Source organism: Hylobates moloch, unplaced genomic scaffold (assembly GCF_009828535.3).
Source record: "Hylobates moloch isolate HMO894 unplaced genomic scaffold, HMol_V3 SCAFFOLD_14, whole genome shotgun sequence".
NCBI classification, from domain to species: Eukaryota; Metazoa; Chordata; class Mammalia; order Primates; family Hylobatidae; genus Hylobates; species Hylobates moloch.
The window spans coordinates 63,766,500-63,780,484 of record NW_026652289.1 but is presented as its reverse complement, the minus strand read 5'-3'; the positions used below and the strand labels follow the sequence as shown (position 1 = coordinate 63,780,484).

Below are 13,985 nucleotides of genomic sequence, written 5' to 3'. Positions count from 1 at the left end.
GAGAAGTTCCCCTGCCTCTTCCCACCTTCTACTTGGTCGTTGTGAGCCACTCATCCTCCCTAAGAAGGCCTGCGGGTAAGGATGGGGCAGCTAAACATCTAAATGGCAGATACCATTTTACGCATCTGGGCCTCAGTTTCCTCACCTTAGAATAAGGTGGCAGGAAGAGATAATTATTAAGCTCCATTCCATCCCAAGCTCCATTTTGGGACCCATAGTTTTAGCTGGTCACCCAGAAAACTTCTGTGTAGTGGGAAAAGTGCTATGGAGTGGGCAGCAGGAGGCCTGAGGCCGTCTGCCTCAAGTTACAAGACCCTGAGCATTTCCCTCCACTGCAAGTGAGAGGATTGAACCATATGAGCCTGAGGTGCCTTTCAACTATGCCCTCCTGACACAAGGTGACTGCCCAGCATTTGTAGCACAGAGAGGCATCAGAGCACAGTGGTATGGCCCAGCACTTTGGGAGGCCGAGGTGAGTGGATCACTTGAGGGCAAGAGTTCAAGACCAGCCTGGCCAACAAGGTGAAACCCCGTCTCTACTAAATATACAAAAATTAACCGGATATGGGTTACTCTGTCACTCTGGGTGATAGAGTGAGACTCTGTCTCAAAGACACACAAACAAAAAAACCTCAAACCAACGAACCAAACAAACAAAAACCAACAACAAAAAAACACAGGTGGTATGGGCATACCCTCTAGCGGTCCCCAACCTTTTTGGCACCAGGGATTGGTTTTGTAAAAGACAGTTTTTCCACAGACGGCGGAGGGGAGATGGTTTTGGAATGATTCAAGCGTATTACATTTATTGTGCATTTTATTTCTATTATTATTATAACATATAATGAAATACTTATACAACTTGCCATAATGTAGAATCAATGGGTGTCCTGAGCTTGTTCTCCTGCAACCAAACAGTCCCATCTGGAGGTGACAGGAGACAGTGACAGATCATCAGGCATTAGATTCTCATAAGGAGCAGGCAACCTAGATCCCTCCCACACACAGTTCACAATAGGGTTCGCCCTCCAATGAGAATCGAATGCTGCTGCCACTGATCTGACAGGAGGCAGCGCTCAGGCAGTAATGAGGATGGGGAGCGGCTGTAAATACAGATGAAGCTTTGCTTGCTCACCGCTCACCTCCGGCTGCGTGGCCTGGTTCCTAAGGTCTGTGGCCCCAGGGTTGGGGACCCCTGCTTTAGAATCAGGCTGGCTGCATTCCAGGCCTAGGTCTGCCACTCTCTGGCTATGTAACTAAACCTCTCGGTGCTTCAGTCTCTTCATATATGAAATAAGGCCATTAATAATTTCTAATTCATAGTGTTGCTATAAGCAATAAATGGATAATATCCATGGGGGGGGGAGAAATAATAGTATCCACTCCTAGGATTGTTGTGAGGAGTTAGTATAAAGTGCTTACAACAGTGCCTGACACATAATGCAATTAAAGTGTTAGCTATTATTATTTCAGGAAGCCCTTCTTCCCATCCACAGGCATATGATCCCCTAGGCAGCCCCAATTCCTTTTCCCAGGATCTGGAGCCTCACAGCAAGTGTGGAATTCTCATTCCCATCCCAAGTCAGGGGCTTTATGGGATGCTCATCTGCAAGGCAGGGTTGCTACCTTTCCCATTTTTCAGAGAAGAAAACTGAGACTCAAAAAGAGATTGGACTGCCTCAGAGTCAGAGTCAGAAGCCCAAGCCAAATTAAAACCCTGGTCCTGGACCCCAGCCTGGCCCAATGTATTTGCTCCATTTCTGCCTTGTTCTCCAACCTGCCTGTCCCACTCCTCTGAGCTGAAGGGGTGAGCTGGGTATTCATTCTGTCTCAGCTTCTTCCTAGCTGGGTATTCATTCTGTCTCAGCTTCCTCCTAACCCTGAACAAGTTACCTAAACTCTCTCAGCCTCAACCGGGATATTTCAGATACTGTCCCAAGACTGTGAAATAGGTGTTATTATTGGCCCCATTTTATTTTTTAATTATTATTATTATTTTTTTAAGACAGAGCCTCACTCTGTTGCCCAGGCTGGAGTGCAATGGCACGAGCTCGGCTCACTGCAACTTCAGCCTCCCGAGTTCAAGCTATTCTCGTGCCTCAGCCTCATAAGTAGCTGGTATTACAGGCACGTGCCACCACGCCTGGCTAATTTTTTTGTATTTTTAATAGAGACGGGGTTTCCCCATGTCGGCCAGGCTGGTCTCGAACTCCTGACCTCAGGTGATCCACCATTCTCGGCCTCCTAAAGTGCTGGGATTACAGGAGTGAGCCACCGTTCCTGGCCTACTGGCCCCATTTGGAATATGAGGAATAGTTAGGACATTCGCACGGGGGCACACAGCTGGAAAGATCCAGGTGAAATGGGTATCTCCCTAGCAGCCCTCAGTGCGCCCGCATGCTGCGGGTGCACGGTATATGGTCACCATTATTACCATTTCTTCTAAGGAAATGAGTGACCACACAGGTCTCCAGATGCCCTTCGGGCCCGCAGCCATACAGCCTGCGGGCCACCACATCACATGAGCCGTACTATCTTTAGCCAGGGAGAGATATTTATAGCCCCCAGGGAAGTTTTTCGCTCCGGGGCAGCCCCAGAGTCGGTGGCCAGCGAACCCAAGGCCCCACCGGCGGCCTCCGCCCCGCCAGCTCGCCATGCCACCGGGTCCGGACACCCCAGTGCAGGTGTGGGTGGGCGGCCAGCTCTTCCAAGCCGACCGCGCCCTGCTGGTGGAGCACTGCGGCTTCTTCCGCGGCCTCTTCCGCTCCGGCATGCGGGAGGCGCGCGCGGCAGAGGTGCGCTTGGGCGTTCTGAGCGCGGGCGGCTTCCGCGCCACGCTGCAGGTGCTGAGCGGCGAGCGGCCGACGCTGGCGGCGGAGGACGAGCTGCTGCAGGCCGTGGAGTGCGCCGCCTTCCTGCAGGCGCCGGCGCTGGCTCGGTTTTTGGAGCACAACCTCACGTCGGACAACTGCGCATTGCTGTGCGACGCCGCTGCCGCCTTCGGCCTGCGCGACGTGTTTCACAGCGCCGCGCTCTTCATCCGCGACGGCGAGCGCGAGCTGGCGGCCGAGCTGGCGCTGCCCGAGGCCCGCGCCTACGTGGCGGCGCTGAGGCCCAGCAGCTACGTGGCCGTGAGCACGCACACACCCGCGCCCGGCTTCCTGGAGGACGCGTCGCGCACGCTGTGCTACCTGGACGAGGAAGAGGACGCGTGGCGCACGCTGGCCGCGCTGCCCCTGGAGGCCAGCACGTTGCTGGCCGGGGTGGCCACGCTGGGCAACAAGCTTTACATCGTGGGGGGCGTGCGCGGCGCCAGCAAGGAGGTGGTAGAGCTGGGCTTCTGCTACGACCCCGACGGCGGCACGTGGCGCGAGTTCCCCAGCCCGCACCAGCCGCGCTATGACACAGCGCTGGCCGGCTTCGACGGCCGCCTTTACGCCATCGGCGGCGAGTTCCAGAGGACGCCTATCAGCTCCGTGGAGCGCTACGACCCGGACGCGGGCTGCTGGAGTTTCGTGGCCGACCTGCCGCAGCCGGCCGCCGGCGTGCCCTGCGCCCAGGCGTGTGGCCGCCTCTTCGTGTGCCTGTGGCGGCCGGCCGACACCACCGCGGTGGTGGAGTACGCGATGCGGACCGACGCGTGGCTGCCAGTGGCCGAGCTGCGGCGGCCGCAGAGCTATGGCCACTGCATGGTGGCCCACCGCGACAGCCTCTACGTGGTGCGCAACGGACCTTCCGACGACTTCCTGCACTGCGCCATCGACTGTCTCAACCTGGCCACGGGCCAGTGGACGGCGCTGCCTGGCCAGTTCGTCAACAGCAAGGGAGCGCTCTTCACGGCCGTGGTGCGCGGCGACACCGTCTATACGGTCAACCGCATGTTCACGCTGCTCTACGCCATCGAGGGCGGCACCTGGCGGCTGCTCAGGGAGAAAGCCGGCTTCCCACGGCCCGGCTCCTTGCAGACCTTTCTCCTAAGGCTGCCTCCTGGCGCTCCTGGGCCTGTGGCTTCGACAACGTCAGAACTGTGACCTCTGGGTTGTCTTTAGGAGGGAGGAGACGCTGCGACTTCTCCCTGAGCTATGGCTGAGTGTGTGAGGCCGGCCTTAGAAGTAGCTGGCAACTTCCCTCTTTCTACTGAGACACCCAGGTCTGGTGCCTTCTGGTGATGTGGACATGTTCAGGAAGCTCAGGGAGCAGCGATGACGCCCTCAAATCACTTGGGCTCTGCTGAGAGCTGGTGGGTCACAATGTCGGTTGAACAGGGTAGGGGGAGTTGGGATTTGAATAATCCAGGCTTGTATGTAATGGGCTAGTGATTGAGCATCGCTGGGAGTGACTTAAATGATGTTAATCAAACTGCCAGTAGTAGGCAAGAATTAGGCACCTACTGTATGCCCAATACAGTGTTATGCCTAATGAGAGCTGTAGTTGCCACACAGGGATCCAGGAAGCTTAGAGGATAACCCAGAAAAAAATCTTAACAGTTACAGGACAACAAAAAGGTTTACACACACTTGATCCACAGAGTTGAAGGCAACATGCGAAAAAATTTAAAACCACATACAATAAAATAAAGCGCTGAAGAAATCAGGGCAAAGGGAAAATAGGAAGAGGAAAAAAATATAACTCCAGAAAAGAAGAGAGTGTGCAAACTCTATGGAGGAGATGAGCAGGATACCATTAGCTGCTGAAAGGGGAGGCTCAGACCATGGAGGCTGAGAGCTCAGAAGAGAAGCAGGGTTGGAGAAGGCTGGAGCAGATGGGGAGGGTCTGCAAGTCCAACCATACCAGCAGAGCAGCAGTAGTTGGGGCATCTAGAGAGGGGGTGAGACTGGGCCAACTTATAGCAGATAGTGACGGAGCTGAGCCTGGAGTGAGACCTGTGGGGGCTAGAGGATTCTTCACGTTCCTTTTTTGGGACCCTTAGGGGAGCACCCAAGTGTAAGCTCTTGCCCACCCTGTTTTTGCCATTGCCACAGGGGCAGTGGACTGTTAACCCACATGACTTCAGGTCACTCGAGGTATGAGCCAAATCCTGCCTCATCTTTCTCAGTTGTAGCCCCTCCTCCACATTCTATAGGTTTATTCTCTTCCTGTCCTATTCTGCCCTTTGCCATTCCCCGGGCTGGAATGCCTAGTCTCCTCCTCTCCCTGTCAGTGCCCTACCATCCCCTGTGCAGCATTGGCTCACCCAGCTCTTCGTTTTCCTGACCTGGGCTGCCTGCATTGCTCATTGGACCCCTGGCTGTAACATCATTGTGTGTGCACAACCACGTGTGCGGATTGTAAGGGCAGAGATCCTGTTAAGTGAGCTGGGGGACTTCCCTGTCCGTGATTAAAATGATGATGCCTTGAAAGAACCCAGGCTACAGAGGCCACTAGTTAGGAACCTAGTGCTGACCTCTATTGTTGGATGAGGACTCTCGTTACTTCATCAAAATCCTCAGCTCTGGCTTCTGGGCAGATGCCTGTCCCAGCCCTTTCCAGCCTCTCCATGGCCTTGGGAAGACTTCTCTGGGTGGCCCTGATTGGTCTCCATCCCCCAGGACCTGAGGCCCATGGGGAATCTTGGCCTTGTCAGAAGTGGAGAATGCAGTGTCGGCATGGCACCTCCGGGGCATGGAGGCTCGCGCCAGGGCTACACCTAGCTGCCTTTTCTCCTGGCCTATGTCCCAAGCCTGGAGAATGCTGCCCTCAGAAGCCTGGGACCTTCCAGCCCTGGAGTAGCCTAGCCTGATAAGTCTCAACAATAAACCCTGACTTTTGCATCTTGTGAATGATGTGCAAGGTACTTTCACATCTGTCTTCCCCCTCCAGACCTACCTTGGGCCTGGGAGTTGGGTACCCTCTTCTTGTGGCAGAAACTGACCCACTGGCCCAAAGCCACACAGCATAACAAGAGTTCCTCACTTGTAGTTCTATCAAAGTGTAATCCATTCTTTTTTTTTTTTTTTTTCCCCACAGAGTCTTGCTTTGTCACTCAGGCTGGAGTACAGTGGTAAAATCATGGCTTACTGCAGTCTTAACCTCCTGGGCTCGGGTGATCCTCCCTACCTTAGCCTCCCGAGTAGGTGGGACTACAGGTGCACACCACCACACCTAGCTAATTTTTATAAAAAAATTTTTTTTTTTTTGAGACAGAGTTTTACTCTAGTTGCCCAAGCTGGAGTGCAATGGCACGATCTCAGCTCACCGCAACCTCCACCTTCCAGGTTCAAGCGATTCTCCTGCCTCAGCCTTCCCAAGTAGCTGGGATTATAGGCATGCGCCACCAAGCCTGGCTAATTTTGTATTTATAGTAGAGATGGGGTTTCTCCATGTGGGTCAGGGTGGTCTCGAACTCCCGACCTCAGGTGATCCGCCCACCTCAGCCTCCCAAAGTGCTGGGATTACAGGTATGAGCCACCGCGCCCGGCCAATTTTTATAAAATTGTTTGTAGAGGTGGAGTCTCACTGTGCCCAGGCTGGCCTTGAACTCCTGGGCTCAAGCAGTCCTCCTGCTTGGCCTCCAAAAGTTCTGGGATTACAGGCATGAACCACTGTACCTGGCCTCAAAGTGTAATTTTTATCACACATCAAAGATTTATTTAAGTCACCTGTAAGAGAACCAAAAAGAATGGCAAAGCTGATTGAAAAGAGCATTTGAGAGACAGATTTGTATATTTAGTTGGAAGAGACATACTAAAATAAGTTTGCTAAGTTAGAGACAAAACTGGTATATGCCTTACAGGACAAAGGCATAATTTTTTTGGTTCTCTACTGAACAAAAATCCTTTGCATCTTTACATACATGCATGTACATATTTGTGCATATGCCTACAAGTTAGCATGTAACTTCACAAAGTCTGGGCTCTAATCTGTAGTAAATTGTAAGGCAAAGGTACATTCCCCTTGAAAATTAAGTAACTCTTCTCTGTTCACATTGTCCCAAAGTAATATTGAAAGGAAATAATCCTCCTTTTGCCTTACTTCCAAGTTACAGAAAACTTTTCGTAACGGTAGAGAGCATTTTCCTCCTTCCTCCTGACCAGTGCTGAACACCTGAGACCTGCCACGTCATGATCCATCAGCTTATAGTCTCTCTCATCCCACAGCATTGTCTGCACTTGGGGCTGCTTAGCCCCAGCCTGCTGGCTCCTGGCATTTGGTTGTTCCTCCCTTCATCCAGGGCAGCCCTTTCTGAGATGCCTTTTGTGCACAATAATAACACAGTGTTCACAGAGAGCTTTCCCACAGTTGACTTACTTGAGCTTTTGAGAATTTTAAGTGGTAGATAGTTTGGCAACACCCCTACTCCCACAGCTTAATGGAGGGAAAAAAGCTCAAAGGTCATGTGATTAGAAGAGGCTTGTTACGAAGTGGCAGAACCTGGCTGTGAACCCAGGGCCATAGGCTTGTCTTTGCTGCATGTCTGCTTGGCTGACATCCTGAGATGGACAGGGTGTTTCCAACGGTCTCCTTAACACTCCCTCCGTTTTGCCTTTCTCTGTGTATCCCCACGTCTTTTGGGAGTTCGTTTGTTGCCTTGGACTCAGCCCTTTCTCTTCCCTCTTCCATAGGAAAGTTAACTAGTTCTCTTCCCTTAGGATAGACCTGGGAGACCAGTAGCCCTGTTCAGCCCAGATAATGACTGGTTTAGGCCCTGGGGAATATTTGCACGTTCACTGATACTCCGTTGTCTCGGGAAGTGTGGGGAAGCTTTTGTAACCCAGCCCACCTTCTCTGTCTAAGGGTTCTCACAGTTAAGGCTTTGCTCCACCCGCAGTCAGCATGTGTCACCACTGCCCACTACCCTCAGCAGGGATGGTGACCGTGCCTGGGGTGCCTGTGAGGAAACCAGCAGAAAGCCAGAATGGCTCACCCAGAGTCACACAGGCAGTTAAGTGGAAGAGCAGGGACTTGAACTCAGGACTTGGGATTCTCAGCCTCTCATTCCCCGGCACCTCCGCTTGACTATTGCATGAAGGTGTGGGGGGCACAAACCAGGTGCAGCTGGGCAAATTACAGAAACAGGAGTTACTGAGCTCAGAGGGCTGGGTTTGAAATCTCTTTGTCCCAGCCCAGAGGTTTGCTCTGAGAAGTCCGTCCTTTCTGAGAGGCCTACACTCACACAGCTTAAAGCTGCAGGGATCATTTTCCTGAACCTGGTGACAGCCCTGCAGCCCGACTCTCTGGAGTTCACGCCAGTCTTCCACAAACGTTCTCCTTGCCCCTGACTCCAGATGTTCTGCACCCCAAGCCTTCCTCTCCCTGAAATCATCCTATCTGGTTTATATAGCCCACCTGGCAGAGGCAGGGAAGCTGCCCCACCCCTGTCCTCCACCCAGGACCCACTTCCTTGCTGACTTCCCTTCAGTGTGCTCACAGGGCAGCCAGAGCCATCCTAGTTCAACAAAATGCGTCAGAGCATGGTGCACCCCCTCTGAAAGGCAAAGTCCTTTCCGACTCTCCCACCCTGACTTCATCTCCTGCCACTCCTTTCTGTCCTCATTGCTCTTCAGACGCACCAGGCACACTCCCGGCTCAGGGTGTGTGGCCGGTGTCCCTCTGCCTGTGCACTGCCTCAGCCCCACCCCGCTTCCTGCAGGTCTTGGCTCAGATGTCACTTCAATCCTACAGGCTCTCCTAACCTCCCTACTTAAAATCTACCTCCCCCTTCTCTACATGTTCTCCTTCCTTTTCCTGTTTTATTTTTCTGCATAGCTTTTAGCATCATCTTCCATGCTGTCTTTTCACTTGTTTGCTGTTGGTTTTCTCCTACTAAAATTTGAGCTCCACGAAGGCAGAGGTTTTTTTCTGTTTTGTTCACTGCCCTCTCATCAGGACCCAGAAAAATGACTAGAACGTAGTAGGCAGCTTAAGAGATGATTTATTTAGTAGGGACTTAAGAAATATTTGTTGAATGAATGAATGGCACTCAACGGATGTTTGTTGAAAGAATGCATTAATCAATTGATCAGTCAATCAAGGAAACTCCATAGGAGAGGTACAGAGAAAGGCTCTCAGATTTCAGAGGACAGGAGTATCATTTCTGGCAGGGCTGTGGCAGGTGGCCAGGGAAGACTTTTCTGTGGAGGTGATGAGCTGTCAAGTTTGCAGTCCACCTTGGGAAGAGTGGGATCTGAGAAGAGCAGCTGCTCACCGGTCACTTTTCTTTCAAGGGAAGGGAGGAAGCTGGGATTAGAAATGCTAATCATCCCTTGAAGAATGGCTCCTCTTGGCGGCGGAATACACACAGGGCTGCTCTGTTTATTTTCCTTTGGCCTCAAGGAGCTGGGCCTCTTTTTCATCCTAATTGCTTTGCTTCAAGTTGCTGTCACATTCCAGGAACGGCAGGAAATTAACTGTGCTGGTGGGAGACACAGCTCTCAGCAGACAGGCTGCCCCCAGCAGGCCAGTAATGGGCATGGGATACAGGACCCCCCTAGAGGAGGTCTTGTCCCAGCAGCGTCCTCTGCAGCCCTCATGATTCTGCCCCAGCTGGACTGGGGAAGCATGAAAAGAGGGAGCCCTTCTCTCTGGCATCCGAGTAACTAACAAAGGGAAAATGGGCCTTTTGTTGGGCTGCAGGGTCTTGGAGCAGGGTATAAGCCTCTAGTTCCACCCCTCTCTTCACAGGAAGGGAAAGCCAGGTCGCGGGTTAGGGGCAAGCAACTTTCCTGGAGACAAAGCAATGCAAGTGGACCACCCAACCTAAAGCCTGCTTCTCTGGAATCCTCCTCCCATCCTAACATGTTATGTCCTGTGCTGCCTTCCAGGGCACTCATGAAAGAGCTTCCCCACGGTGACCTATCATCAGGCTGCCCTCCCTGATTCAAGGCTTCCATCCTTATTTTTTCTAGGAAAGTTCCTCTACACATACACCCCATTCAGCACGCAGATTCAGCAGATGGAGACAAAAGAGTTAGTCTCTAATGGTATTTGGGCACCTGGGCCCTTCGGATCACACACTCATGCGTACACACACACACACACACACACACACGTTTGCCAACTGTATTGGAGGTCAGAAACCATTCGCCCAACATGCTTCTCTTTCCAGGTAACATATTTTCATTCTAACAGGAGTCTTACAAGAATACGCTTAGCCACAGAGTCCTGATTAGCAAAGGGAATTTTAGGTGCTCAGAGAGGGAGGTAGCACTGGGTTGTGGTGGAAACGAGGGACTGAGGACTTTGTAGGTGCCACTCTGCAGAGGGAGAGTGCTGCCTGCCTGCCAGCTGATTTTGCAGTCAAATGCTGGCTCTGACAGGGACTTCTGTTTGACCATGGGTAAATTCCTTAAAGTTGCTGAAATGAATGAAGGTGTCTCAACTCTAACTGGAGATAATTCCAGGAGGGTTGTCCTGAGGGTGAAATAAGAGCTTCTAGACCAGCATATGCAATTCTCACCTTCCAGGTTCCTTCCCCTGGTTCCTCTTCACACTTTCCCCTCCACCCATTATTGACTCCCTTACTGTGGGGAAAGCACAGTTTTGGTGAATGGACTGTGTTCCAGCAGTCTGTGCTTATAGCTCATGACACAGCAGGATGGCATCCAGGGGACCTGGGTCCATATTCCAGCTCCACTTGCCAGCTGTGTGATGGGCAAATGGAGATGATGATGAGAGACTGTTATAGAATCTCTGTGCTGATTATGTGAAGTACCTGTAGTGGGGCCAGAGAAGTAGGCTGGAGTCTTAGTGTGAAGAGCCTTGAATGCCAGGCTGGAGAACTTGGGCTTTATTCTGTAGGAAGTGGGGAGCCACAGTAAGTTTTTGAGGCAGTGAGTGTGACCGACATAGCTGCTTTTTGTATTCAGATAGCAAGCCCCTCATCTAGTCCTGGGCTGACGGCTCCTTGTCCCTCCAGAGCAGCTCCTTTCTCCTGCTCCGCACCCCGAGAGGTGGTCCTGTCTGGGTGATATCACTGGACTCCCTTGACTGGCTCCCAATACAGAGCAGCAGCAGAAGGTGGGAAGTGGGGAGGGGTGTGGAGTCAGGGAACTTAGTTCCTGGCTCCCTCCCTGCGGGGTGATCTTGCACTGACCTTTTTCCTTCACTGACTCAAGTCCCCACCACTGTCAGCTGGTCCTTTCCTTACAGCCCTCTGTCTCCAGGCTGAGGTGGCTGCCCCCTTCCCTCCTGCCCAGGCGCAGGAGTGGTGAAGCCCCAAGCTCACTAGCCTTGTGCTATCCCTTAGGGGCTCTCCACCCTTTGTGAGCAGCCTCTTTCCTCAACCCTCCTCTAGTGACCTGATCTGAGTGTGCCATCTCTTTCCTGTCAAGACCCTGCTGGACATGTGCCCTGTCCCCTCTGACCCTCAGCTCTCTGGGCTGTGTTACCAAGTGGCTTGGCTGGGGCACAGTATACTGGAAAATGCCCATCTCAGTGCCTCTGCCTGATCACACAGTTATGGGAACCAGAAGAATGTCTTACAGGCAGAGGCAGTGCCTCCGTGACCGGAAGCCAGGGCCTTGCCTCCTAAGCCACTTGAATTTGAGGGGGAAAAAATTGACCTTTAGAAGCTCTCCGAGGAGTGGCTGGGAGTGGAAACAGAACCAGATGGTATGAGCTCCAGAGTGCACAGCTTCTGTCACCCCCTCCCAAGTGAGGGGCCAGGCAGGCCTGCAGCCCCGGCCTCCACCACCCTGGCTGGACCGGACCATTTCCAGATTTATCCAAGGGGTCCTGCAAGGTACATAGAGGGAGCCCTGGGGATCCTTGCTTCAGGCCCAGCCCTGCCACCCGTTTACTGGGTGACATGGGGCTGGTTGCATCACCTTTCTGAGCCCAAGTTTGTATCTGTGGTTGAGATGTGTCTGGTGCATACATTTGCTGTGGGGTCATGTGGGGGAACGTGTGTGCAGGCTCACTGTGAAGGGAGCCAGTGTAGTGGCAGGGAGGCTTCAGCTGCAGCTCAGACTTCCTGGATTCTAATCCAGTTCTAATACTTTCTGACTGTGTGATCTTGAGCAGTTGCTTAACCTCTCTGAGCCTCAGGTGGGCATCTGTCAGTAAGGACAGCAGAACCTAAACTGAAAGGGCTGTTGGGAGAGTAAATGAGAGAGAGCACAGACAGGGCGTAGAGCAGAGCCTGGCTGTCAGTGTCAGTGAACCAGAAACCTCCCTGCCCTCAGGCATGGGCAGTGGAGTATCTCGGCAATAGCAGTCAGTCTGACTTCAGATGGAGAAGGCAAATTAATGACTGCTTGGCGTAGTTGGGAGCCCCAAAGAGTTTTGGCCTTGAAAGGATCTCTCATCATTCCTCCTGCTTAGGGCATTGTCTGCAGAATATGACCCTAAGGACAAAGGCTGGTGCCCCCTCTGTTGGAGGGAGGACAGTGCTTTGGTGGATGGGCAAGTGTGTGAGTCCTCTCACCTGGCCTGTGCAGGCAGCCTCCCCAGCCCTGGGTCTGACTGAAGATCCACATGCTAAGAAGGTGGCATCCCTGTGACCCATGCGGTCCAGCTCTGTAACTGAGGTCCCTGCACTCCTGGGGAGCTAAAGATGCTTCTCTTAGATTCAGCCTCCTACCTTGAACCCCTAAAACAGCTCTGGACTGCCTTTAGGCAGTCTCATGGGCCACCTGCCCCCACCAGGCCTGGGGTTGGTGTGACAAAACAAAGCTCCTCATCACAGGCACGGGATGGTGGCTTCCTTGCCCAGCAGCACCCACTGCTGTCCTCAGAGCTCGATCTGCTCCACTGCTGAGTGTGGCCACTGCTCCTGGCCTGCTCAAGGACAGCAACCCACACTTGTCTCTGCTTGCCTTGCTGCCATACAAAAGGTGCCATGTGGTCTCCAAAGGAGCACAGCACAGGGGGTGTGAACCAGCTGGAACCTCACTCCCTTCCATGAGCACTAGGGGGCCTGTGCAGATCAACACCAGGACCCTCCCAGCAACGACAGGGATCCCTTCTTCAGCCCCAGCCCTGCAGTCCTTCCAGGCTCTGAAGTCTGGGCGCCGAGGAAAGGGGGTGGCTGCCTTGTTTCCCGGAAATCACCTCACTAGTAGTCATCCCAAGTACGAGAGCTTCCTTGAATCCCTTCTGGCGGGTCTTTCAGCTGGAATTTGGTGACAACCCTTTGGAAGGCAGCTCCCTTTCAGCATGGGCCACTCCTTGGGTGACTCTCCTGGGCCCCCTCTCCCCCCACTCTTTTTCTTATTCTTCTTTCAGCAAACACTCTGTGCACATCCTCTAACCAGAAGCTGTGCCAGGCGCAGGGGCAGAGAGACAAGCCAGGTTCAGCCCCTGCCCCCAGGGCCTCACAGTAGAGCGAAGGAGGCAGCCAGCCCCTGCAGCAGTTAGGACCACAAGGTGAGTTCCCTGATGGAGATAGCGTCCCTCCTGGTGGCAGCCTCAGCCCAAGGTTCCCTCATCCAGCTTAACATAACTTCCTCTAAGTTCGCAGGGAGACAGCACACACTCTCTGCCCCACTTGACTGCCACCGCTTTTACTCATGTTCTCTTGCACCCAGCAGGGTGCTTTGGTTGTCAGCCAGGGAAACCTTTGGCTAAGTTCAGGAGAACAGGATCTTACTGGAAGGACTTTGGGTAGCTCAGTGCTCCCTGGGAAGGCCAGCGCACCTGGCTGGAAATGGACAGTCCACAGCATCCGGAGCTGCTCGCCGTCCCACTGAGGCTGCCCCAGAACGTGTGTACTCAAGATTCCAGCGCTCCAGCCTGGTGTGGGGCTGGCCCTGTGTGGGCACCATGCGCTCACCCCCTAGACAGAGGACCACAGGGCACTCTAACAACACAAGAAGATGGCCCACAGCTGGGGGAGGGTCACCTCCCCCACCTTCAGTGGGTGTCACTTAAGGGGAAATGGTCCACACAGGGCCTGCTGGAGTTCTTAGAATCGTTCAGCTGCTGGGGTATTTGGGATATGTGGCTAAGTCACGCCCTGGGGCTGTCAGTCCTGGGTCCCTGGCTCCCAAGCACCCTGGCATTCATTCTTCTGCCCTCATCTGGCACCCAGTTAATGTCTCTGCTCA

The 13,985-nt window shown here is 53.2% G+C and overlaps 1 protein-coding gene and 1 long non-coding RNA gene across 2 annotated transcripts in view; both read left to right on the top strand.

Moving 5' to 3' along the window:
• LOC131381127 (uncharacterized) overlaps nucleotides 1-13,985 on the top strand; it is a 23,412-nt gene extending 9,427 nt beyond the window's left edge. The window contains exons 2-3 of the long non-coding RNA XR_009209610.1: nucleotides 13,165-13,305; nucleotides 13,467-13,985. This is a non-coding gene — a long non-coding RNA (uncharacterized LOC131381127). The remainder of the gene's footprint in view (nucleotides 1-13,164; nucleotides 13,306-13,466) is intronic.
• KBTBD13 (kelch repeat and BTB domain containing 13) lies at nucleotides 2,586-5,866 on the top strand. The gene has a single exon (XM_032175908.2). It carries the CDS (start codon nucleotides 2,655-2,657, stop codon nucleotides 4,029-4,031), a length of 1,377 nt encoding a protein of 458 aa, XP_032031799.1. The 5' UTR covers nucleotides 2,586-2,654; the 3' UTR covers nucleotides 4,032-5,866.

Bases quoted from the DNA above. Each gene is read 5' to 3' on its own strand.
- KBTBD13 (XM_032175908.2), top strand. From the start codon at position 2,655: ATGCCACCGGGTCCGGACACCCCAGTGCAGGTGTGGGTGGGCGGCCAG.